A 27,696-nucleotide genomic window follows, 5' to 3' on the forward strand; every position below is an offset into this window, starting at 1 on the left:
TGGGAAATGCCAATAAAAGGGGACTGGGCTAAGCCATGCCCTTCTCTTAAATAAGTGCTTAGCAATCCCCAAATGGGAAGCAGCTGCTTGGGGTATGGTCTACACAGCAACTAGACACCTATAGGTGGCTCATGCCAGCAGACTCTAGCTTGGGCTGTATCATTGCTGGGTAGACTTCTGGGCTCAGGCCTGAGCCCAGAAGTCTACCCAGCAATGATACAGTCCCCAAGCCTGAGTCGGCAGGCATGAACCAGCTGCAGGTTTTTCTTTGCAGTGTAGACATACTCTTGGAGTCAGCTGGCTTAGATGCTTCTTGCAAGAATTAGTTAGGTACCTGCCTGGCTCCCCACAAAATAGCTGGTGATGGTGACCACACAACCCTCCTTATATAGGGAGCACTTACCTGGGATGTGGGAGATCCAAGTTCAATTCCCCCCTTTTGCAAGAGGGGCAGAAAGGATTTGAACAGGTGCCTCCCACATCCCAGGTGAGTGCTCTAAACCATGTTCTCTACACTACTAGCTCCCTTTCATTAAACTGTTCAGGAGAGTGCTCCAGCTTTGGAACTATAGGATATTCTGATGTGGGGCTCCCTCAGTCTTTCCTGATTAAGCTGTTCCACTGTGGATAAATAATGAAAGAAGTGACTGGAGCAAGGGCTTAGGGTCTCCACCTCCCAGGTGGGTCCCCTAACTGCTGGACCAGAGTCATTCCCACTGCCTCTGGCCCAATAATTGTTCCACTAAGAATAAATACTTAACTAGCCATTGGGCCAGAGAAAGTGAGAATGACTATGAAATGGGAATTAGGTCCCTAAATACCTTTTCGAAGATTTGGGTCCAGGTGACTTACGAGGAAGTCAATGACATAGCTAGGAATAGAGCCAAGGGCTATGTCAGCCTACTCTGCAATAAAAGACTGGTGGCATGACTGTGGCTGGAGTCAGCTAACTGGGGCTCTGATTGTGGGGCTAAAAATGCCAGCGTAGGCAGCTGGGCTAAGGCTGCAACAGGAGAGGGTCAGAGCCCAGGATCCAGCCCCAGTCCAAACCTCTCCACTGCTATTTTTAACTCCACCGCCCCAAACCTGTTGACCTGGCCTCTGAGATGAGGTGCTGTGTTATTGCAGGCTAGATGTATCCCAGGTGTCCTAATTCCTATTCCTTTTCTCTAAACCATTAGTCGACAATGCCTCCTAAAACACAACAAAAGAGCATTGTAGTGAGCACCACAAGTTTAATTAAGTTTAATTAAGTAAGTAAATAGTTTAATTTAAATGCAAATCTCCATCTAGGAATCAGTCTCACCATGGAAGGCTGCATTTCCTTTCGTCTTCTTGGAAACCTGAGCCTGAAAACCTCTTCATCCCAGAAACGGACTCTGGATTTTTGAAAATCTAAAGCAAACGGTTGACTGAAGTTTACTCAACTCCTTTTAGCTTAGATTTTTTTTTCATGCACCTTTTGAGTTTCCTGAGTGCAGGTGCCCCCCCAAGGCCGTTTCCTTTTCGCCGTTTCCATGTGTGCCCCAGTCTCCTAAGTCCAGCCTGCAAGCCCTGTGGCGCGCGGCAGACTTTCCGCTTCCTCGTGGCCCCCAGCCTGCCCTGCGCAACAGACCACGCCGGGGGGCTGCCCCCGTCGGGAGCCGCCTGTCCCCACGGTAGCCGGTGCCAGGGGCCCAGCCTCGTACTCGGCCCAGGGCTGGGTTTGGCCGTTCCCACAGCTCCTCGCCCCGCTGCTGTGGCTGCTGAGAAGGGTTTGGTGTGACACTCTCCTGGCATGTCCTAACTTGGTTCCCCACCCAGCGCGCTCCTGAGAGCGCCAGGAACTGCCGGCTGCACTTCGCCGCGCTCCGACGTGACTCTCGCAGGGTAATTGAGGCGCTCGGGCTCGGGCTGGGAAAAGCTCCCTAGACGCGGCTGGAGGCGATTTCCACTTGCTGGGGGGATCGGCACCGTAAGTGGCGTCTTTCCTCGCCCTCTGCAGGGGATGGGGGGCAGCGGGGCTCGGCTCGGCTCCCTGCCCGCCGGGTTGCTCCGCTCGCCGCCAGTCCCTTGCAGGGCTGAGGGGCGGCGGGGACCCTTCCCCAGGGCCAGGCTAGTTTCAGTCCGGCTGGACCCCGGCGGACCCCAGCAGCGCCGCTCGGGTTTGAAAGCGGAGCAAAGATGCCGCGGGGCTTTGGCGCGAGCCCCGGGCGTGCAGCACCCATGGAGAGAGGCGATGGCGGAGCAAGGGGGAGCAAGGGCTAGGGGGCGAGTGGCTGGGTGATCAGCGGGGACGGGGCAGTGGGAGGTGGGCCATTAGGGGGTGTGAAGGGGGCAACTTTGGGGCAGGGCAGTGAGGGCTGCGGGAAGGGGCCAGGGGGTTGTGGACAGAGCTATGGCAGAGGCTGGGTGCTGCAGGCTTTTTTCCCCCTTCACTCTGGGCTGCAGACTTGTTGGGATAAATGTGCCCAGGAGCTGGGCTTTGTCCCAGCAGAAACGGCCACATCTTGTGAGATCCAATCTTGGCTGTGGAGGGCAGGAGCTGCCCTGCAGGCACACCCCACTGTGGGTGCCGTCTGCGCTCCTCCGAGCCAGGGCTTGCGCGCCACGGGGCAACAGCCCACTCTGGCTTGCTCTGAGCCTGTCCCCTCACCACACCCACCCAAGTAGTGAACTGGCTGAATAGCTACTAACAGGCTGGGTCACGTTAGGTGGAGGCTGCCGGCCTGGCACACTACCGCTAACACCACACTGGTTTTGGTCATGCCTCGGCGCACCTCTACTGCCTGGGAGTTCACTCAGCAGGTAACATCCCTACAGCTGGCTCAGCCCACTGAAAGCAATGTTCTGAAGGGCTCCGTGGTCACAACTGCCCTGCTGACCATTGGGTCCTTTCCCCCAGGCTTACTGTGGGGCCTGAAACTTCTTGGAGGCCAGGATGCAAGTAGAACTCACTCCAGCTCTTATCCCATCTTTGCTTCCCACCTGAAGTAAATAATGGTTTGTTCTGCACATCTTTGAACCTCTTGAGCAACTACACAATCACTGTTGGTTGAGTCTTTCTCGTATTTGTTTTATATAAACTTTTCCAGCTCTGGTCATAGCTACGACAAGTTTAGTTTCCTAAAGGTCAATCGGCATCTGGTAGTTCTCATATTTGCGTCAACAAAGTTTAATTTTCTGTTATACAGAAAAAATGGTGTTCAACTTTTCCCTATTAAATTCTACTTTTCCTCTAACTGTAATAGAGCATTTTGGATCCTTTGGTAGGAAAGGCACTACATACATCGGTAATGCAGTGTCATAAAACATCTATTCTGTTAGCAACTGGCTGAGCAAGGCTTTTGTCTATTGTCAATAGCTTTGATAATTGGTTTAAAGGTGTATTGTTCCAATAAGGGCCATAAAATCCACAAGCATCATATGTGATGGAGGTGAGGGATGCAGGGAGATGTTTGTGTGTTGTCTCATTGATATATACCCACAGGTGGGTCATTCCTAGAGTAATGCGGTATAGGGGCCTGAATATGGAGCAGGACTCATTATTTATTTTGCATTTTCTATGTCTGTCATCTTTGTGGAGGCTAAGATGTTGTAAGTCCATTTCCATGAAAAAACACATTTCCACTTCCTTCCCAAAATACAAGCTTTATCTTGCTAGGCTCCTGGTAGCAACATTGGAGAGGGCGGGGTATATTGTTAGCGTGAGCAAAAATGAGCAAGCCTGTGCAAGATGCATGCAGAGTTTACATACTGTACCAACTGATTCAGCTGGAGCATGTGCTCTGAAATGCAAATCCCCAATTCATTCAGTGAAGCACATTTCAGCTCTTTGTAGGAAAATTCTTTCCTGACCAACGTTAAGTATCCAGTCCCTATGTCCACAATTGGAAGATGGCTAATACAGTGAATGTCAGGTGCACTCACCTAAACATAGGGAAAGCACTGGAGTTGACAGTATGTCTCAGAAGGTACCTGACAACTTTCTCAAAGCCAGTCTGTTTTAGAAGTATGTACACACACAATCTGATTAGTCAAAGTGCATTTGACACATACAAAGATAGGAAGATGAATTTAGGCTAATTACTCAAACCTCAGACTACGGGCTCAATCCTGCAAATCCTTAGCTGTGTCAGTAATAGGGCTGCTGATGTAAGGATTAATCTTGAGAATAAGTTTTTGAAGACTCAAGCCCACTATACAGAAACAATATACATGGCAGAAGGGACTTAAGTGTGCTGACTTTCGAAAGATTTTTTTTGTGTCTCAATGTAATCTCTGTGCTGATTTATATTAAAAAGCTCTCAAAAAATCAAAACCATTTACCTCTTTTAAATGTGGTGAAATTTTAACCAACGGACACACCATAAACAATTATATGAAAAGTTTAGTTTGTCTGCCAGACCAATTGCCTAAATCTCTGTTCTATAGCTTACCTTCTACAAGTTCTTAACTTTCCATCAAGGTGCCCTTCCTGTGCAATAACTCTTATTTTCTGGGGAGCAAAAGACAATTTCAAGAGAGTAAGAGATGGTACTATATCTACATGATACAATCACTTCAATTTGAGATTCTTTTGTCTGTACTTATCCACGTACCAGACACTGATGTCCTTAATTCCAGACAATACGTTCCATGTGTCTCACCTGCTTTGCCTTCCTTGTTTTTCCTGGTGATAAACAGGAATTTTATTTAATTTCTTAAAAGGATGCTGCTTTTGACACTTTTTTATAAGCAACATTTTCTGAGAAACATAATTAGTTTTGTGTGGGACAAAATTCATTAATGCAGAAGTCTGCAGCTTTTTTTGAGATGGAGAGCCATATTATATTTATATTCTGCTGTCGTTTGTCGTAGCCCAGGTAGTTGCATTTGACCTGTATATCCTATTTAATACATTTTCTTCAATAAAACAACAAGCAAAAACCAAAACCTCCTAGCCTTATTTAAAAACAAGGGAATAGGAAAAAATATCAGTGCTGGGCCAGATGCTTGGCTGGAATAAAATTTGGGTTCAGTTTAAGTTAATGGAGCTTTACAGTCTACAACATCTGAGTTTCTAGCCCATTAAAAATAAGAAAACTAAACCTTCTTTCCCTTAATCCCCACTGCAGAGACTTGCATAGACTAGTTAGAAGGAATGGAGTGGAACAAATGAAGCTTTGCCTCATTCATCATGCATCAGTCCCCACACCCAATATTTAAAATATATTTATTACGGGTGGAGGTGCACACAGAATAAATTGAATAGCAATGCATACTGAAGAGAATAAAGCAAGAACGTATCATGACAAAGGAAAAAGAGTATTTTTCATCGGATGCATCCGATGAAGTGAGCTGTAGCTCACAAAAGCTTATGGTCTAATAAATTTGTTAGTCTCTAAGGTGCCACAAGTACTCCTTTTCTTTTTGCGGATACAGATTAACACGGCTGCTACTCTGAAATCATGACAAAGGGTAGAGGAGAAATATATACAGAAAGTAGAAATCCCTTTCTAACCATATTCTATGACACCACAGTTGAAAATTATACACTGCCATAAGATCTATTTAATTTAAAATGTAGTGTTTTTTCACTTGTTCTCAAAATGTCAATGTTTTATATTTGCATGATCCTGTTCCAACTATTGAAATCAATGGGAATTCCCATTCCCAACTGTACTTACATAACACAGTAGTAACCAGCTTTAGAAATACCTTACAGAGAGTGACTTCAATGGAATCAGGATCAGGCCCTTAACATCAAACGAACAATGCAATGGTTAGGGTGATATTAGCCCTAGAGAAAGTCCTACAAAAGTGCACTAACTGGTCAATTTGATAGCCTGCATTAGTGAATTGTCTCCCTATGAATATTCAGTTGAATATGTATGAATTTTGTACTTAGTAATTTTTCACTCTTGATCTTAAATAGCTTTGAAAAAGTGTTGCCCTGTTTCAGTTCATAAAGCATTGATTTCAAAGTGATATTATTACACTTTCATGAGAGGCCTAATTTTATCTCTAATTTTTTTTGCTCCTTTATGCATCATGGACTGATTCTCCACAGCCTCGCACCAGGTGTAGTCATTTGCATCTGTGCAAAGTGTGTGTAAAGATGTTACTATTCCAAATAGTAACATCTTTACACACACTTTGCACAGATGCAAGTCAGCCCCTGCATATCTCCCATTACTGTAACACATCATAATTCTCAGTCAGTGGACATGAACCAAGCCTCCTTTAGCTTACTGCTAACCACTGAAATCCTCCATTACAGTAGCAGCAAAAAATACTCCTTTTCCCCAGGCTCAAGAGCATAATATTTTGGGTGATGATATCTCCTCCTGCTGCCCCAGAGACAGAATTCAAATTGAATCCTTCATGTGTCTGGCTGATGCTAGCCTCAGATTGGCCTTTTTCCATTTCTTTTAAACTTCAGATTTAGCAATCTCCTCAACAGCAGTCTTGGTTTAATTTTCACCCCTATTTCATCCTCATTTATCCAGCTGATCTTTCCTCCCTTAGAAGGAATTTAGTTGTAAGACAAACAAATCTGCAGTCAAATATTATTTGGATTACTATCCAGAACTGAAAATAAATATTTGAACATTGAATTGGATTTTACAGTTAAGTTAGCACAGAATTTTTGTTTCATTAGGCTTAATTTAAGTGGTATTTGGAAGCCATTTTCAGTTCCATTTTCATGTTTAGGCTATTTCCAACACAGATTGCTAAAGTAAATGCACACTGCACTTCTTGCAAAAAAGTTAGGAAGATCTACATATAAATAGAATATTTTATGTGCTCAATAAATAAGTTCAGCATAACATGTACATTTATTATTTACATAACGTATTACTACAAAATATCATTAAATAGGCTTCCAACAAGGATTTTCATGTTAATTTTCCAGCAACACATTAGATATCTGTGTCCTAAGTTACTCTGCACTGTACAGCTGTTTTCCCAACTCCCCCCTAGCCTCCTTTGGTTATCTTTCTCTGAGTCACATTATGTTGTTACCATTGGGGTTGGGCAGGTTCTGCCATGTACCTGCTTTCTGTTCTACCTGACCACTTGCATGCTGCTCTCATGGGTTTCCAAGTTATAGCTTACCTCTCTAGGCCAATGATTGTAAGTAAATTGTAGAAGTTCAGTGAAGTTGTATGCCTATAAATGAGAGGAGAACTTGGCCTTCTATTCTTCTTTATGTACTTACTCCCCTTGTACTTACACACTTTCTCTGTGGCAGCAGCCACAACCTCCCTTCCAGTTTAATTGAAAAAAGAGCATGTGAGCAATGAAAAACTCCTGGGTTTTTTTTATTATTATTGTTTTAAATTAACAGTAAGATAAAAGCAGCCGCTCCATAAGGTGAGCAGGGTGGAACTAGAATTCAGATTGCTGAGTCATAGTCTGATTCAAGATGTGGGAGGAGAAAACTGTTTCAAGTAACTCATGAAAGTGAAGTAGGCTGACTTTGGCTTCGGCTTCAAGCAGCAAGAGGATTAGATCAGCATGGGGAATAAAAAGGTAGATAAAGATAAGGACATCAAAGGCTGTGGTTTCAGAGAAGCCTGAGAAAAGGTATGTGTACAAGTGAGGAATATGAGAGACTAGAGCATAAAGAAGCAGGAATCAGGGCTGGGGTTTTAGCACTTTTAAGAATGGTCCAACAAGCATAGAGTACTGAAACAACTGACTGGAGGAAATTTACATATTCATTCTCCACACACAGAACATGTGCTGTTTATACTATTAGACTAGGAATCCAGAAATCTGTGATGTATTGCCAGCCCTGCCACAGACTCTACATATGAACCTCAGCAAATCACTTAACTCACAAGTGCCTCAGTTTCCCCATCTGAAAAAGGGGAGAATAATACCCACTTGGCTTAGGTTTGTGAAGCTCAATGAATTTTTCAAAGCATTTTGAAATCCTTAGATGGTGGAAGAGAAGGTTAAACTATTATTAAAATTGCCAAAAATGTTAACTGTTTTCTTTCAATTTCCTCTTAGGTACATTTCATTGGTGCATGAATGGAAATTTAAAAGGTTTGTCACTAAATATTGGTGAAAATGGAAACCTCATCTATGCTTTCATCTTTACACGATGAATGCAGATCAGACAATTACATTGAACCCCATTACAAGGAATGGTATCGTGTAGCTATTGATGCTTTAATTGAAGGAGGTTTAGAAGCCTACCAAGAATTTCTTTCCAAAGAGAGATGTTCAGAGTTCCTAGCAGAAGAAGAAATTAATTATATTTTGAACACTGTTCAGAAACTTCCTCAAAACACAGTTTATTCCTCTGACAATGCTGTTGATGATACCTCTTCCTCGGGAACTTATTGGCCTATTGAATCTGATGTGGAAGCTCCGAACCTTGACTTGGGCTGGCCCTATCTGATGCCTGGAATGTCTGGAGGTACAAATATTGATCTACTTTTTCATCCACCACGAGTACAGCCTTTCACAATAAAGGAAACTATTAGGAAGATGATAAGAGAAGCAAGAAAGGTAAACAGTTTAAACAATATTTATATTGTCTTATTTTTTCCACTGATAGTATGAACAAAAATCTGGCTGAAAGAAAAGTGGATGCAAAGAACACAGTAAAGAATTATTGGATTGAGGCCTTTGATAGGCACATAAGAAATGCATAGACAATTGACAGACTTGTTGTTTTGACCTCAGCTTTCCGTATGTTGAATATAAACTGAATCTTCATGTGAATGTTATAATAAATTTGGAACATTGGACTAGATCCTTAGCTGGTGTCATTCAGTCTAGCTTCAGGATCTATCCAGTTTGTTATTTTGCAGTGATTAGGTGTTCGTGTGTGCATGTGAAGTTGTCTGTCAGTCCTATTCTTGTGAAAATTTTGCTGACTTACATGTACCAGAGTCATGTTTCTTGAAGCACTCAGGAAGCAAGATTTTTTTTTTAATGACTTTGAATACAACCCCTGCTTACAGTAATAGAACAGAAAAGTACAAAAGAGGGGTAAGAAGAAGTGTGATATGAACTAAATATGAACCAAATGCTATCTTCCTGTTTCCTAAAATTTATAAAGTCTGGTATTCTGCCTTCAGAAATTGCCAGTACCTGACACATGAGGAAAAGGTGAATGTTCTCCCACAAACTGTACTTAATTTACTGTGGAATATTGGACACAGAGGGGAAAAATCTTTATGCAGGGATCAGGAATGCATGCACTCACATCTTGTAAAACAAATAGAGGTATTATTTTAAGCCGACTAGCCTTGACTTGTGATGTTTTAACTGTACATTATCATATTTAGCTTAACCATTGATCACTGTGTGTGCTGCTGGAAAGCTATAGAGAAGTATTAGCACAATTGAAATTCCTTACCGTTTCAGAAGAGTCTCAATCTTGGATCAATATTTCTTTAAAATAGAAGCAAAACATACAATGTTTACTAATTTTAAGCTGTGATGTATGAGGCACCTATCAAAGCTTTTTGTAACAGAAAGCTGTATAAGCAAATACACATCTGTCCAAAGAAAAGACATGACTTAAAGCCCCACACTTAACCTCAGTAATGTGGCATGGAAGGGCACTGGAAGAGTGTAGGCTCAGATTCAGCAGTTCATCCCTGTTCAGCAAACCATTTACCAAAGAGTTTCGCTTTAGGCCCTATTTCATGTACCATGCGCTAAGTAAAACCATGAAATGACTTTATGTTTCTAACATTAAATTGGCTCTTTATTAAGAGAACTATTTACAGGCATGCTGCAACTGTAGCTAGTATTCAAGCCAAGAGAATACAAATTGGCTTTGTGGTACCTCCTCCAAACCCTTCTCTCCTGCAACCTGTGCTCCTCCCTCCAAGTTCCCTGCAGATGGCTGCAGGTCATGGTTAAGCCTAACAAGGGCACGTAAGTGTGTGCTCAACTTTAAGCTCCCGCTGAAGTGCTTTGCTGAACAAACATGGGTTTAATCATGTGCTGATTTGTGGCCATAAAGAGGAAGTGGACTGGTAAGAGAATGGTGAGAAAAGGCAGTTATGTGGTGGTATTTTTCTACCACTGCAGTGCTGCCACCAGTCCATCCCTACCATTTGCTTACTGGTGCTGCTGCATGTTGGGAAGAAAACAGTCCGGTTGCAAGGGAGGGAGGAGTTGGGAAGAGTTGGTCTTCATGGCATATTCCTTTCTGAATGAGTCAGAATACTGTATTTATGTTAACGCTCCTGTTAACAGCAATAATTCTGCCAATTTACTCTAATCTCCTTTCCCCATTGGAAGGCCTGATCCATGAAAACCCCCTTCCCCTAGGTAAAGCAATCAACAGCACAGTTAGCCATGCTGCCAGGACTGGCTTCCCCTTGTGGAGGGGGCTTGGAGTACCAAAAAGACATACTGGCTTCTCTCTGAAGACCTGAGATTGTGAGGTCTGGCATGTCTTTTCTGTGTACGTGTTTCTTTCGGGCCTACAGTCCATGCTTCTTCCACTGGTTCTGCCCTATGCAGGGGATGCTGCCACATGAATGCTCAAAATTTTGGGCAAATACTCCTCTGTGTGTTGATATGGGAAAGGTTGGATGTGACCTTTACGTGTTTTAAAGGAAGGATCTGTGTATAGTACTTTAAATAGAGTATTAGAGATCTAAATGACTTCCATGTTAATTAAGAGAATGTTTTGTAGTTGATGTTAAGACAGAACAAAGGCTTGATTGGTTGATCAGTGTAATACCAAACAGGAAAAAATGAAGTTTAATAGCAGTCTTAAAACTGAGCCTTGTGGTGATTTTGATTAGGCTCTTCCAGAAGTTAACATTCAGTCTTGAAGGGGGAAATGGTATTTGTCTGGGTCTTTAAACTTTTTTCTTGTATCTGCAGGTATGTGTTTCATGCATAGTTATGCTTAAAGGTGGACTGTAGGGGAGGTACTTATAATTAGCTGCAGTACAAATGTTTTAAGTCAGTTAGTAAACATTAGGATTCCAGAAAGAACCAGGTAACTTGCTTGGCAGAGGTAGGTTATGTTGAGACATTTTCATTAAAATGTGTTACTTGTCACATAAGGGGGAGTGGTCAAATGAAACCGTCCTCAAGAAGGAGAACTTCATTTATAACTTGGTGATGAGGCCCCAAATGTTTAATACCTTATCTCACCTCTACTGAAGTCAATAAGAATTTCAGCTTTAATGGGAGTAGAAGCAGACCTTAAGTGTGCAAGGTAAACTAGCCTGAGACCTGGTGGTGGTGGTTGATCCATCAGATAATCTAGATTCTCTTTAAATTTTGGGAGATTTACAGGGGAAAGATTACAAAGATTACTTTAAGGGTGAACTAATTTTTCTTGACCTCTTTCCTCAAGGTTGGATGCACCAACATGTGATTTATTAAAATAAGTACATATGTTAATTTTGTCCACTGCTTTCTTTACTGAAGCACGCTTTGTAAATATCATCACTGACTAATGATGAATCTACCCTGCCAGAGGAAGAATGTCAGATGTAAGGCCAAGCTGTGCCGGGGGAGGGGGGAATCCATAAAAGATGTCCAAAGAATCTTGCCAATAATGTTTTCCTTATCCACTTAGCTTGTTGTGAATGATATAAAGATTAACACAGCAAAATACATTGGATTTAAAAATTAAGTTTAATTGCTACCATACTAATATGAAAACACAGGACGGTGAAATAGCCATAGTGAGAAAAAGTACAAAGCCACCTTGAAGCAGCTCCATGATTTTGAGCCCCCTCTGAAGAGAAATTGAGGATGAAGCAGGGTAGACAGGGCCTCCAGAAATAAGGCAGCTGGCTTGTTATCCTCATCCTTCAGAGATTTGTCAATAACACTGGCCTGTTTTCCAAACTCCTCTGGAGCTCAAGATGCTATAAAAGGACTGACTTGTTGCACCTGATGGATAATATTTTTTCCCCAGATAATTACTCGTCTGAGCACTGGTATCAAGAACACTACTCCTCTGTTTTGGGTCAACATGAAACTTCCTTATCTTACTGTCCAGTACCACGAGTAACTCTATTAATAAAATATTCCTTCCATGAGTTCCCTATTGATCTCTCTTCACAGTTGCCTCCAATATTATCAGGTCTGAGGCTTGCATACTGTGGTGTGGCAAAGAAATGAGAAAAATATTATATTAATATCTCAGAGATGTCACAGCAGGAAAGAGGACAGAGAAGTGGCTGTGAAGCTGGGAGATGTACTTCGTGACAATGTCTCTTCCTCTCATTTTATGAGCTTGGTTTCTGTCTCCTCCCTAAATCACACACGTGTTCCTACCAAGTCTCATAGTGGACATCCAAATATTGATCAGCTCCTCTTGGAAATCATTCAAATTAGTTTCTGCAGAATCGCCTAGTTCAGACAACACCATGAGGTTTGGTTTGTACCACAAAGGGAGGATGTTTGGAAAAAAACTCTCAGTGCTTACTGCAGTACTTTTAGAATTTTTGACAGCATATAATAAGTTAACATACACACCAGATCTTGGAAACAATTCTTGAAAATGCCAAAGCATATTTTTTTCTGTATTTCAAAAGATGTTCTAAAAACAACAAGCAACCAAAACCCTGAACCTGCGTTCTTTACACCAAATTACATTTACTTACTTGAATAGTCCTATGAGCCACAATTTTCAAACATGGGTTTCTGAAATCAATGGAAGTTGTGGGGCCCAGCCCTTTCATAAGTAAGGCTACTAAATGAATTTACATGGCCAAACTTATACACTGAAGTTTGAAAATTTTGGGCATTAGCTTCAGTTGGACTGTCAATGTGAGGAAAGATTGCAAAACTGGGACCTTAGAAAACATTAAAACTACACTGTAAAAAAGACTTTTATTAAATGTAGTTGGACTCATGGCAGAAACTTACTGACTGAGAAAGAAGTACCAGCTCTGTTTGAATTTCACTCAAGAAAGATACAGGTCCACACACAGAAAGTAACTGCTTATGCTGTCTTCCAGCTCACAAGACTTAACTAGATCCAAACAACTGAATCTGTTTATGAACCTAGAAGGAGATTTTGTGTACAATAAGAAAAACTAATTCTTCTTTGAGTGATTGCACATGTCTGTTATGGTCGGGGAGGGGAGAGGATGTGCCGCACACCTTGTGCACCAATGCTGGAGAGTTTTCCTAGCAGAACCCAGAGGGGTGGCCACACTGTGACCTGGTGTTCCTTGTGTTCTGAGCTAAGGGTATAAAGGGTTGAGCCACCATGCCTATCCTACAGTTCCTTCTTATCAGTGGTCAGAACATGCTCTCTGATCATTCCGTTAGAGAACTTGCTGGTTTTAGTTAGTGTTACTAATTTTGGGGTCCTTAGATCTCCTTTTTTCTTTTTTAATCAGTTGTTCACAATTAGTAGTCAGTGGACTCCTCGCTCTACCTTGTACTGGAGGAACCTATGCCAAGGTCCCTTGACTTCTAACCCGGCTCTGGATGTCACAAACCAGTGCTTGTGAGCGACTCTCACTGCCTGAAATGCCTCAGTGAGCGTGAACTCAGGGACAGGCATCTGATTTTTCAGGGGCTTCAAGACAAGAACCAAGAAGCAGAGAGAAGAACGTCTCCAGTACATCCTTGTGGAGGCCACTGTTGGCCTGGCATCAATATCACTTCAGTTGACTAGAGGAAGTTCCTAGCCATGTGGGAGTGCTCCCCTGCTCTTGCAGACAGAGAGAGGAGGATATCCTCCTCACCAGAGCACTCCTCAAAGAGGCACAAGTACTTGGAGCACCCTCACCCTCCAAAGCCAAAGAAGAAAATGGCCTCCACATTGTTAAAGTCCGTGGTGCGGAACTCTGCAACTGCAGAAGCTGCTAGCAAATCTGGTATTGAAGATAAAGTGTGCCTTTCAGCCCACTGCTCCCTGTTGTTGCATCCTAGTGGCTCAATCAACTAGAGCTGATGTCTCTGATTGCCATACCAGTGCTGGTATGGCAGGCTACTTCTTCGGTGCAGGTGCTGGAGCTGCTGCCTTTGCTCAAAGAGGGGCATTTTGGTACTGCCTACTCCAGAGTCTTATGCAGACGTAAAGGATCTGCAGAGCTTCTCAGTACCACTCTGACTGATTATTCAGTCTGACTTCCTTGCCAGGCCTGTTGTGACAATTGGGTCTACAAATTTACCTGAATTGTGAGTTTAACTGTAAAAAGTAAGTAAAAATTCTTAAAACATTATAATAACAAATGTTAATGGGAAAAGGTCTGAAAGAAAGACAGAATAACTGAATTAATCTAAACCAAAAGGCCAAGCTGATATAATTTCAACACAATCCTTGAGTTATGCTAGTAGTCTAAATAATAAGATGGGTTAACTAGAGTGCCTCGTATTAAATGAGGATATTGCTATAACAGGTATCACAGAATCTTGGTGGAATTATGATAATCAATAGGACACAGTAATATCAGGGTATAAAATATATCGGAATGACCTGAATAGGTTGTGCTGTTGGAGAGTGGCATTATATGTGAAAGAAAGCCTAGAATCAAATGAAGTAAAAATCTTAAATGAACCAAACTGTACCATAGAATCTCTGTTGATAGTAATTCCATGCTTGAATAATAAGAATATAGCAGTACGGATGTAATACAGACCACCTGACCAGGCTGGTGATTGTGACTGAAATGCTCAGGGAGATTAGAAAGGATATTAAAATAAAAAAACTCCATAATAATAATTAATAATAATGGGAATTTCAACTATCCCTCTTTTGACTGGGTACATGTCACCTCAGGATGGGCTGCAGAGATAACACCTTGACACCTTAAATGACTGCTTCTTGGAGCAACTAGTCCTGGAACCCACCAGAGGAGAGGCAATTCTTGATTTAGTCCTAAGTGGAGCACAGGGTCAGGTCCAGGAGGTGAATATAGCTGGACCGCTTGGTAATAGTGACCGTAATATAATTAAATTTAAACATCCCTGTGGCGGGAAAAACACCACAGTGGCCCAACACGGTAGCATTTAATTTCAGAAAGGGGAACTACACAAAAACTAGGAGGTTAGTTAATTAAATTAAAAGTACAGCACCAAAAGTAAAATCCCTGCAAGCTGCATGGAAACGTCTTAAAAACACCATAATAAAGGCTCAACTTAAATGTATACCCCAAATTTAATAAACACAGTAAGAGAACCAAAAAAGAGCCACCATGTCTAAACAACAAAGTAAAAGAAGCAGTGACAGGCAAAAAGGCATCCTTTAAAAAGTGAAAGTTAAATCCTAGTGAGGAAAATAGAAAGGAGCATAAACACTGGCAAATGACGTGTAAACATATAATTAGGAAGGCCAAAAAAGAATTTGAAGAACAGCTAGCCAAAGGCTCAAAGTAAGAAAAAAAAGTTTTAAGTACATTAGAAGAACGAAGCCTGCTAAACAACCTGTGGGGCCACTGGATGATCAAGATGCTAAAGGAGCACTCAAGGACGATAAGGCCATTGTGGAGAAACTAAATGAATTCTTTGCATCGGTCTTCATGGCTGAGGATGAGAGGGAGATTCCCAAACCTGAGCCATTCTTTTTAGGTGACAGATCTGAGGAACTGTCCCCAATGATACCCACTGAGGTATCATTAGAAGAGGTTTTGGAACAAATTGATAAACTAAACAGTAATAAGTCACCAGGGCCAGATGGTATTCATCCAAGAGTTCTGAAGGAACTCAAATGTGAAATTGCAGAACTACTAACTGTAGTCTAACCTATCATTTAAATCAGCTTCTGTACCAGATGACTGGAGGATAGCTAATGTGACGCCAATTTTTTAAAAGGGCTCCAGAGGTGACCCTGGCAATTACAAGCTGGTAAGCCTGACTTCAATGCCAGGCAAACTGGTTGAAACTATCGTAAAGAACAAAATTGTCAGACACATAGATGAACATAATTTGTTGGGGAATAGTCAGCATGGTTTTTTGTAAAGGGAAATCATGCCTCACCAATCTACTACAATTCTTTGAAGGGGTCAACAAGCATGCGGACAAGGGGGATTCAGTGGATATAGTGTATTTAGATTTTCAGAAAGCCTTTGACAAGATCCCTCACCAAATGCTCTTAAGGACAGTAAGCAGTCATGAGATAAGAGGGAAGGTTCTCTCATGGATTGGAAACTAGTTAAAAGATAGGAAACAAAGGGTAGGAATAAATGGTCAGTTTTCAAAATGGAGAGGGGTAAATAGTGGTGTCCCCCAGGGGTCTGTAGAGGGCCCAGTCCTATTTAACATATTCATAAATGATCTGGAAAAAGGGGTACACGGGTGGCAAAACTTGCAGATGATACAAAACTACTCAAGATAGTAAAGTCCCAGGCAGACTGCAAAGAGCTACAAAAGAATCTCAAAACTTGGTGACTGGGCAACAAAATGGCAGATGAATTTCAGTGTTGATAAACGCAAAAGTAATGTACATTGGAAAACATCCCAACTATACATCTAAAATGATGGGGGTCTAAATTGGCTGTTACCACTCAAGAGAGAGATCTTGGAGTCATTGTGGATAGTTCTCTGAAACATCCACTCAATGTGCAGCGGCAGTCAAAAAAGCTAATAGAATACTGGGAACCATTAAGAAAGGGATAGGTAATAAAACAGAAAATATCATATTGCCTCTGTATAATCCATGGTACACCCACATCTCGAATACTGCATGCAGATGTAGTCGCCCCATCTCAAAGATATATCAGAATTGGAAAAGGTTCAGAAAAGGGGCAACAAAAATGATTAGGGGTATGGAACGGCTACTGTATCAGGAGAGATTAATAAGACTGGGACTTTTCAGCTTGGAAAAGAGACGACTAAGGGGGGATATGATAGAGGTCTGTACAATCATGACTGGTATGGAGAAAGTAAATAAGGAAGTGTTATTTACTCCTTCTCATAACACAAGAACTAGGGGCCACCAAATGAAATTAATAGGCAGCAGGTTTAAAACAAACAAAAGGAAGTATTTCTTCATACAAAGCACAGTCAACCTCTGGAACTTGTTGCCAGAGGATGTTGTGAAGGCCAAGACCATAACAGCCTTAAAAAAAGAACTTAAATTAATGGAGGATAGGTCCATCAATGGCATCCCTAGCTTCTGTTTACCAGAAGCTGGGAATGAGCGACAGGGGATGGCTCACTTGATGATTACCTGTTCTGTTCATTCCCTCTGGGGCACCTGGCACTGGCCACTGTCGGAAAACAGGATACTGAGCTAGATCGACCTTTGGTCTGACCGAGTATGGCTGTTCTTATGTTTTTATGTTAAAAACAGGAAATGTGGAGCTGGAAGTTAATGAGCCAAAATTGGTGTTTTGGTTATTAGGCCTAGCTGGTGGACAAAATAATGAGGGGATGGGCTATTCCATCCATCACTCATTTTTTGAGTCCTTAAAAGGGAGAGATTCTGTGGGGAAAGTTGAAAAGAACAGCAAGAAAACAAAAGGCTACTGGAATGAATTTCACTATCATGGCTGCCACCCCTATCATTTTCAGGGATCCCAGACCTTCATCATCCTGATCCTGAGAGGTGTCCTGACCAGAATGGGCCAGAAATAGAGGGACCCAGATGACCTTCCACCTCTGACAGTTCTAGCTGAATCCCAATCCACACCTGGGATGACAGTTATTACTCATCTTTAATACTGTTGAAGAGACTGTCAAACAAAGGGGGTTCGCCATCTAAAGGGAAAGGGAACAAAAAAAGTTGTTAAAATCAAAGCCTTACCTAAAAGTTTTGAAATGTATTGACTGTTTTTCCTTCTGTTCTTTATCTTTAATAAAAAGGTTAAAAGGACTTTTAATGGTGTATTTGTCATGGTGCTAAGCAGGCTAAGGTCTCTGTATACCAAATCCCAAAGCTTGTTTAACACTGTTTAGTGTTGGACAGTGACTGGGTTATGTCAACACCTTTACCCCGTATAGTCCATCTAAATTAATACATCAGGCCCGTCGCATGTTGGTTTCCACATCAGGATCTGCTACTCTGGCAATAACATCAGGTCTGGTACTGCTTCCAGTAATCTTGATGCCTGCTCCAAAACCAGTGGCAACCCCTCCACTGCAGTGCACAGTGCTGATAACTAGGAAGCCCCTGATGTTATCACTGAAACTGTAGACCCATCATACATTATGGTACCGATCTCTTGTGATACCAGCTGGTACTGTTCCACCCTGGCCTTTGGAGTACTCATACTCTTCCTCAGAGTCTGAAGTCTCCCACTTCATGGAATCCAGAGCTTCCTCCAGGGATCATCCCTGCTCTTGTAGGACTAGTTCTGACAAGAGCAGATTGAGAGAATGCAGTGCCACAATTGGCCTCTGGTACCATGCCAACCCTATTATAGGCCCTACTGGGTAACATGCGGGATGCCTCTGGCATCGAAATCCTCATCTACGGCACTACAGAAATCAGTCACTGAGAAGGGAAGTCTCCCCACCCGGTCACAAAAGACCATCCAAAGTCAGTACCAGGCAACTACTACATTACAGAAACCTACTCTTGATGGAGGAAGTTTCTCCACATGGAACTGACAGACTACTCAACGTTGGTGCCAGGGATTGGCCTTGCCTGTGCTTCAGGCAGGCCTCCAGCATCAAGAGTGGGGACAGTGCTGGACTCAACCCGAGCAAGAGCTTTTCTGCCACAGAGTTTTCTAGCTTTACAAAACCTATGTATGTCCTTCAAGATGCATCCCTGAAAACTTGGTGAGGAATTGCCTCAGGCTCCTGGGGCATATGGTTGTATGTACTTACGTGAGTTGCATGCCACATCTCAGAGGGTTACAGACATGGCTCAAGTCAGTTTACTGCCCTTAGATACATCACCTGAAGACACTAGTCTGTATCCCAGAGAATTGCCTATCTTTCCTGGATTGGTGGATGAACCAAGGCATTATTTACAGGAGAGGTCCCGTTTTTACCCATCTCTTCCCTCAGTGACTTTGGTAATGGATATTCTAGCCATGGGGTGGGGAGCACATCTGGGAGATCTACAAGCTCTAGGCTTGTGGTCCACCCACCAGGCAACACATTTTAAAGTTATGGGCAACTGCCAGAGCCTGCCACTAACTTCTGCCTCATATATAGAGCAGAACTATTCATGAGAAAGCAGTCAGGCTCTGGAATTTCTCCATATGGAATTCCGTGATTCTCATAGCACCACAGTGACCAGAATGGCTGAGTGCTCTGAGTGAGCAGATTGTTCCTCTTGGATCATGAATGATCTCTCAATATGAGATCTCTATTTCTAAGAGCAATATTTCAAATAGGAGAAGTTCCATCAATGGATTGATTTCTAACCTCTCAGAACAGTAAATGTTCCCTATTTTGTTCGAAGGTGGACCACAGCCCTGGGATCCTTCCCAGAGACAAGGGGCCACTCTATTCCTAGCTGGCTGCAATTTTGTGTTCCTGCTAGGGCTGTATTCTCTAACCACGTGATCTCCAAGTTCCCTAAAGTTCTAGAAAGATTTTCCTCCTATCAGAGACCTTATTGCATGGTAGGATTTGAACTTAGTCCTGTTTGCCCTTGTGAATCTTTAGTCATCTGTTCGTTGTTACACCTTTCAGCAAAATTGGCCTTTCTAATGGCCATCACCCCACTGAGGACAGTAGGGGAGCTATGTGCCCTGGTAAAAGATCCTGCATACGCTTTGTTTTATCAAGGTCAAGGTACAGCTTCGGCCACCCTAAGTTTCTCTCCAAAGTAGTATCTGATTTCCACCTCAACCATCCAGATATTTGCAGATCTTCTTTACAAAGCCACATGCTCATAAAGATGAACAACAACTCCATGCTTTGGATGTTTACCAAGCACTAGCATTTTATCTAGAATAGAACAAAGCCTTTTTGGGTCTCTTCCCAGCTGTTCATTTCCTATCTGCAGCGAATGAGAGGACTTCCTCTAACAGTGCAACAACTATCCATATAAGATCAATTGGAAAAGCTCTCTGTGCTAGAACACACTCAGTCTCTATGCCTTTGTGGGAAATGTTCTTTTCATGGACAGCTGCAGAGTAGCAACGTGGTCTTCAGTCCACTCCTTTGTTACACATTATGTAGTTGCTGCTGCATCAAGGGAAGATAAAAACATGGAGAAAGCAGTTCTGCATTCCCTCCTCCAATGAGACTTGAAGCTCCACCTCCATTGGAAACTGCTTGGGAGTCACCTAATGCAGTGGGTTTTAACCTGTGGTCTGTGGACACCTTAGGGTTCACAGACTATGTGCAAGGGGGTTTTGAAAGATGACTATAAAAATAAAGTTTCAGATACCAGAAAAGGCATTCTGTTTTTCTGATCAATCAGAAGTATGTGAATACCCTCATTTACTGGTCAAAACCCAAAGTGGTGGTGGTACTATAAAAGCCCACTGTTTAGCGCCCTTTCTCATGCTGCATCAAATGCCACACTGAGCATGTGCAACAGTTATGGTTGATTTCTGTTCAGTCAGTTTTCAGTCGAATACTTCTATGGTAGGGTCTGCAGACCACAGGTTGAATTTCCAAAGGGGTCCACACCTCCATTTGAAACTTTTTAGGAGTGTGTATTGAGGCAGGGTAGCCTCCCTCTGAGCAGCAGGGTGAAGGACCACTATTCATCCCCCTGGCTGCCCTCCGCCCTGCCCCCCCTCACTGGAAGTCCCAGGGTGGGACAGGAAGTATAAAAGGAGAGCCCCAGCGCTCAGTTGGGGCTCGAGCACTGAAGGGAGCAGACGGCTTTTCAAGGGAGCTGGGATCTCAACGGGATCCCAAACAAGGCCCCGAGTGGAGCTGCGGCCGAAGGAGACAGACCAGTGCCCAGAGGCACTGCCAGGACCGCCATCAGATGGATGCCCTGAGGAGCTGCCAGTGGCTATGTACCCAAGGAGATGGAGGACCTTTGGACTGCAGGACCCTACACCCAGATTGTGGTAGGAAGTAGCCTAGGGGAACCAGACTCTGGTCTGGTTCTGCTGCTGGAGTGTGAGTCCGCGTGTTGTGGCAGATCCCCGCTGACCCTGTGGTGGAACACTCCACCACTGATAGGGTCCTGGGCTGGAACGTGGTGGAGTCGGTGGGCCTGCATCCCCCTGCCACCCTACCCCTGCGGTAGCAGTCTCCCCACCTGAGGCCCAAGAGGCCTGCATTCATCTACACGAGACGTCTACCTGAGCCAGAATGCCAGACTGCTTTGTCTGCTGTGTTTGCTCTGTGCTTGCCTAAACGGCCCAGAGTCGATGGACTATTTGTGCTCTGCCCTGCCCAGGGAGCTACAGCTCCCTTATAGTCTGTTAATTACTGTCAGCCCCATCCAGAAGGGGCTGGCCTATAGACTGTGGCTCTGCCCTGCCCAGAGGGCTGGAATTTCCCATACAAACTGTCACTTGCAGTCTGCTGGGAGTGAGGTGGAGTGGCCTCCCTTCCCCACTTGATAGCAAGGGACCACTACAGGGTCTGCAAATGAAAAAAGTTTGAAAACCATTGATCTACTGTAAAGGACAGGACATATACTATCACTCTGAGCAATAAAAACAGTTACGTTGTAGTTTTGGCTGTTTTTGAGATGTGTTGCATATGTCCATTTCGCAACCTACCATTCTTTCCCAACACATCAGAATCTATCATCTGAGTCTGGTACGAAGGAACTGAAGGAAGGGTGGGCTGGCTATGCCCTTTATACCCTCGTCTCAGAGCACAAGGAACACCGTGGAACACACGTGGCTGCTTCTTTGGTTACTGCTTGGGAAACTTTTCAGCTCTGGTGTGCTTATCTGTCTGTCTCTCTCACTCACAAATGTAAGAACATAAGAATGGCCATATTGGGTCAGAACAAAGGTCCATCCAGTCCAGTATCCTGTCTACCGACAGTGGCCAATGCCAGGTGCCCCAGAGGGAGTGAACCTAACAGGTAATGATCTAGTGATCTCTCTCCTGCCATCCATCTCCACCCTCTGACAAACAGAGCCTAGGGACACCATTCCTTACCCATCCTGGCTAATAGCCGTTAATGGACTTAACCTCCATGAATTTATCCAGTTCTCTTTTAAACCCTGTTATAGTCCTAGGTTTCACAACCTCCTCAGGCAAGGAGTTCCACAGGTTGACTGTGTGCTGAGTGAAGAAGAACTTCCTTTTATTTGTTTTAAACCCGCTACCCATTAATTTCATTTGGTGGCCCCTAGTTCTTATATTATGGGAACAAGTAAATAATTTTTCCTTATTCACTTTCTCCACACCACTCATGATTTTATATACCTCTGTCCTATCCCCCCTTAGTCTCCTCTTTTCCAAGCTGAAAAGTCCTAGCCTCTTTTTAATCTCTCCTCATATGGGACCTGTTCCAAACCCCTAATCATTTTAGTTGACCTTTTCTGAACCTTTTATAATGCCAGCATATCTTTTTTGAGATGAGGGACCACATCTGTACTCAGTATTCAAGATGTGGGCGTACCATGGATTTATGTAAGGGCAATAAGATATTCTCCGTCTTATTCTCTATCCCTTTTTAAATTATTCCTAACATCCTGTTTGCTTTTTTGACTGCCGCTGCACACTGTGTGGACGTCTTCAGAGAACTATCCACGATGACTCCAAGATCTTTCTTCTGATTAGTTGTAGCTAAATTAGCCCCCATCATATTGTATGTGTAATTGGGGTTATTTTTTTAATGTGCATTACTTTACATTTACCCACATTAAATTTCATTTGCCATTTTGTTGCCCAATCACTTAGTTTTGTGAGATCTTTGTGAAGTTTTTCACAGTCTGCTTTGGTCTTAACTATCTTGAGCAGTTTAGTATCATCTGCAAATTTTGCCACCTCGCTGTTTACCCCTTTCTCCAGATCATTTAAGAACAGGTTGAATAGGATTGGTCCTAGGACTGACCCTCGAGGAATACTACTAGTTACCCCTCTCCATTCTGAAAATTTACCATTTATTCCTACCCTTTGTTCCCTGTCTTTTAGCCAGCTCTCAATCCATGAAAGGATCTTCCCTCTTATCCCATGGCAACTTAATTTACATAAGAGCCTTTGGTGAGGGACCTTGTCAAAGGCTTTCCGGAAATCTAAGTACACTATTTCCACTGGATCTCCTTTGTCAACATGTTTTTTGACCCCCCTCAAAGAACTCTAATAGATTAGTAAGACATTATCTCCCTTTACAGAAACCGTGTTGACTTTCGCACAACAATTTATGTTCTTCTATGTCTGACAATTTTATTCTTTACTATTGTTTCAACTAATTTGCCCGGTACTGACGTTAGACTTACCAGTCTGTAATTGCCAGGATCACCTCTAGAGCCCTTCTTAAATATTGGCATTACATTAGCTATCTTCCAGTCATTGGGTACAGTAGCTGATTTAAAGGACAGGTTACAAACCATAGTTAATAGTTCTGCAATTTCACGTTTGAGTTCTTTCAGAATTCTTGGGTGAATACCATCTGGTCCCGGTGACTTGTTACTGTTAAGTTTCTCAATTAATTCCAAAACCTCCTCTAGTGACGCTTCAATCTGTGGCAATTCCTCAGATTTGTCAACTACAAAAGATGGCTCAGGTTTGGGAATCTCCCTAACATCCTCAGCCGTGAAAACTGAAGCAAAGAATTCATTTTGTTTCTCCATGATGATTTTATCATCTTTAAGTGCTCCTTTTGTATCTCGATCGTCCAGGGGTCCCACTGATAAGTTTAGCAGGCTTCCTGCTTCTGATGTACTTAAAAAACATTTTGTTACTACCTTTTGAGTAATGGACATATGCAACATTTTTCAAAGAGCAACAGTTACGAGTAGGTGATTAACGACTTTTTAGTCATTGTTGCCTTTTCGGTTCAGTAACAGATATGAATCACAGAATAGATGGGCACTGCTCGGATAAAAGCACTGCCCACTGAAATGTCATGGAATGACTCCCTTTTATGGGCATCAATCAGAGTAGACGTAGACATAGACATAATCTATTAGCGTATTCAAATAGTCCTCTATTGGAGGCTAATAAAATACTACTTTGAATTAAATAAGATCAACTTCTGTATGTATTTATATAAAAATAAATGTTCATACTGAGAAAGAAACTTATCACAGACTATGGGTGTGGGAGGCTGGGTTGAGCAACCTTTTTCGCCCTCTCAGCAATACTCTGTGCCAACTGTTTTGAATATGATTTGAACAGAGACTGGAACAGTGATAAACTGTGCTTGAGGCAATGCTTGTCTTAGCTTATTAATTACAGAAGTCTAATTAGATGAAAGTGATGCCATTTTAATGATTCATAGAATTTAGAGAAACTTGCTTGGTTTCGCAAAGAACAATACATAAACATGTTAATCAACTGACTGACTGAAAAGATCCCCAAATGGTTCGAACCAGTATGTATTAGGTGAGGTAATCTTTTACCATATTGATAATAACGGAGACAAATTCTACCTTCCCTTCCAGCTGCTACTGATGTCCAATGCAGTTGAAGGGGTGTAAGTGAAGGCAGAATTCAGCCCTGATAAAATGTTTCAGCAAGTATTGAGTTCCAGCAAGTGCTCTGTGGAGTCAGCTGCTTTGAAACAAGCATATTAAACAAGCACACTAATATCATTCCTTTCACCTCTTCTCCTGTAAAATGATTTATGATTATTTAAAAACTGGCACAGCAGTCATGCCTGTAGCTTTCAGGCAAAATTTTGTATTGCCACCTTTTGATAAGAGATTGCGTTACCACCTGCCCCATGAGCCTTAAATGCTCTGCTGTTGTGGCTCACAGCCTGGACACCAACAGCCAGCAGACAAGAATGCAGTTCCCTGAGTGTCTGTGTGCTGTGCAGCCTTGGTTCAGCATCCTGACCCTGGCAGCCTTCCTGCAACACAATGGCTCCACTGTGATCTCCACTAGCTTTGGTTACTACTTGCAGAGTGACCCTAGTCCCAGGTTTCCCCAAAAAACATCTGCCCTGGAGTAACCAACCCTTTCCTGGAACACTCAGAGAATTAATAAGGGTGTTGTCTCCTTTAGAGAGACAAAAGCACAGTTTATTACTGTAAATGGAGTTAACAATCACTTCTCTCCTAACCCAGCACTGAGTTGGTTTAGATTAAAAATAAAACAAGTTTATTTAATCAAAAAGGAGACTCCTAAAGAGAGAGGTTTTAAACGAGTTCATGTACAAGAGATGAAGACAAAGTGGTTACAAGCAAATAAAACTAAAATATGCTTTCTAGTGGCTAATACTTTGTTGGATAATATTAAAGAAATTCTGTATTAAAATCACAAATAAGTTTGATTCCCCATAGTTTAAATTCCAGGGTATTACTAATTAAGAGGTCTCTTGGTTTTTAGTACTGTTTCTCTCCCTCTATGCGTGAAACTTGCAAGCTGCTAATTGTGTTAGTATATTCTGAGTCAGAATCTGTTCTCAAAGCAATTCTTTGTAACAACTACTACTCATACAGAGAGAGACTCAAAGCAATACTCTGTAACAACAGAAACAGCACCCAGAGACTCCTCGCCCTTTTGTTGTATTCATCTCGCCTTGTTAACAATTGTGATTAAAGTAGAGATAGAGAATGTGTGTGGATGGATGCTTGGTGTGGATAATAACTGAATGATCAGGGAGGTGCCAGCCTAAGAATCCAGTGTCCATTGGCTGAAGAAGGCGTCAAGTGGCAATAACTAGAGGACCCCCAGAATGCAGATTGGAATCCACCCAACAGCCTCAAGAATGGGAGAACCAAAGAACAAGATAACATCTGGCAGCATGGAGCCGTCAGGAATGTGGCATCTGCTGATTGATTCAGCAACAGCATGATGAAACAATTCCCATAGACTGGCATAGGAAGAAATTCCTATAAAAATGGACTCTAGAAAGTGAGAACTTTGGGGTCTGATTCTGCAAACCAACTTCCAGGAGCATCAGATGTGCATCTGACGAGGCCCTGCTCCCTCCTCATGTCCAGGCCACCTGGCCAGTGGCTTGGCATGAGCAACTCTAAGGCTGGTAACTATGATAACAACCTTGCAGAAACTGTGTGTGTGTGTTTGTATGAATGAATGTGTGAATAAATATGAGATTGAATGGAATGTTATAGCTATAACTAACTGCTTACTATGATTCTTTCTGTATTCACAATAAATGTGGTATTTTGCCTTTTCCCCTTTAATAAGATCCTGCTGGTTTTTATTTTATTGGTATAACAACTTCACTCAACAAGTTACAGCCTTGGTTAAAGGTAGATTTCTTGTCAATATATTTTTTTCTTTCCAGCCATGGCTGACTTTCTCTTGGTCAGGACCTTCCATTGAAGTGCAAGGTGCTGGTCTCCATTCTCTTCTTAAGTGAAAGGCTTTTGCCTACGCAAGGTTTTTCACTTCTGTTCAGTTCCCAGAGACTTCAACTTTCTCTGTTGAAGGACTCAGCTTTATCACCTTGCAAGAGCTTCTGCCCGGTGGATGCCAAAATCGCTTCTTCTATCGCTTTTTTTCACACTCACTGTTTTGTCCCCAGACCATGACCCCATGCTGTTCTTCCCTTCCTGTGAACTTTCCATCCCCCTGCTGATTCGTATGTTAATAGGGCTTCAATTTTTTTTTTTGGTAACATGTAGTTTAATTTCATTGGAGACAGGTAGACAGCTGCCTTCCTTCTGGTCTGGGAGAGAACCTGTCTCTCCCTTGTTTGGTCACAGACTTTAAAGCATAGTATCAGTGAGTATTTATAATTCCGTATATTATGATAATACATACGTTCTACAGTGATCTTAATCACCAGTGTGTCATTAGCTTTCACAAAAGACCTTACCTGATGCACTTTTATAATACAGTAATAATGCATACAGTCAATTATTCAGTTACTTATCATTTCAGGTTCAGATCCATGGTCTATATCAGGGGTTGGCAACCTACGTCATGTGTGCCAAAGACGGCATGCGAGCCGATTTTTAATGGCACGCTGCTGCCTGCCAGGGTCCCAGCCGCCAGCCCCACTCAGCCCGCTGCAGAATCCAGGCTGGCAGTGGGCTGAGTAGGGCCGGCAGCCGGGACCCCAGCAGGCAGCAGCATGCCATTAAAAATCCTACCCGCCCCAGCCCGCTCTTCTCCACACACCCCCAGCCCTCTGCCCTGACCCCTGCACCCCCCACACCCCAGCCCTGACTCCAGCACCCCCCCAGCCCTCTGCCCTGACTCTTACACCCTCCTCACATGCCCCCAGCCCCCCATGCCCTGACTCTTGCACCCCCCCACACACATTCCCACCCCCACCCTGAGCACCAAACGGGAGCTTCTGCACACCCCCCCCCACATTCCCACCTACACCCCTCGCACCAAATGGGAGTTGCCCAGGTAAGCACTCTACACCCAAACCTCCTGCCCCAACCCTGAGCCCCCTCCCTCATTCTAGCTCCTAGCCAGACCCTACACCCCAACCCCCAGCCTGCTCCTTCACCCCCAGCCCTGTGCTCAGTGCACTCCCACCCTCCGCTCAGTGCAGAGAGAGAGGAAGAGAATGGGCTAGAACCAGGGAGAAGGTAGGTACCCACTCTATGTGGGCAGGGCCAGGATTCCAGACCAGCAGCAGGCTGAGCGGGGCTGGCAGCCGGGACCCTGGCTGGCAGGAGCCGGGAGACGGAACCCCAAACCGGCAGTGGGCTGAATGGCAGCGGGCTGAGCCGCTCAGCCCACTGCTGGTCTGGGGTCCTGGCCACCAGCCCCGCTCAACCCGCTGCCAGTCTGGGGTTCTGGCTGCCGGCCCCTCACCAGTTGGGGTTCTAGCCGCAGGCCCCGCTC

The 27,696-nt window shown here is 43.3% G+C and overlaps 1 protein-coding gene across 4 annotated transcripts in view; it reads left to right on the forward strand.

The window, feature by feature from the left end:
• Positions 1–431: 431 nt before the first annotated feature.
• The window catches only part of FAM83B (family with sequence similarity 83 member B), a 66,237-nt gene continuing 38,972 nt past the window's right edge, over positions 432–27,696 (forward strand). The window contains exons 1-3 of one of the 4 annotated variants that reach the window (XM_027817425.3): positions 1,229–1,954; positions 7,703–7,863; positions 7,984–8,487. In XM_027817425.3, the coding sequence (XP_027673226.2) occupies positions 8,044–8,487 (444 nt within the window). In that variant the 5' untranslated portion in view covers positions 1,229–1,954; positions 7,703–7,863; positions 7,984–8,043. Of the gene's footprint in view, positions 488–1,228; positions 1,955–7,702; positions 7,864–7,983; positions 8,488–27,696 lie in introns of those variants that run through there. The other 3 variants (XM_043542381.1, XM_027817424.3, XM_027817426.3) reach the window with 3 other exon arrangements.

This window comes from Chelonia mydas, chromosome 3 (genome assembly GCF_015237465.2).
Source record: "Chelonia mydas isolate rCheMyd1 chromosome 3, rCheMyd1.pri.v2, whole genome shotgun sequence".
In the NCBI taxonomy this organism is placed as follows: Eukaryota; Metazoa; Chordata; order Testudines; family Cheloniidae; genus Chelonia; species Chelonia mydas.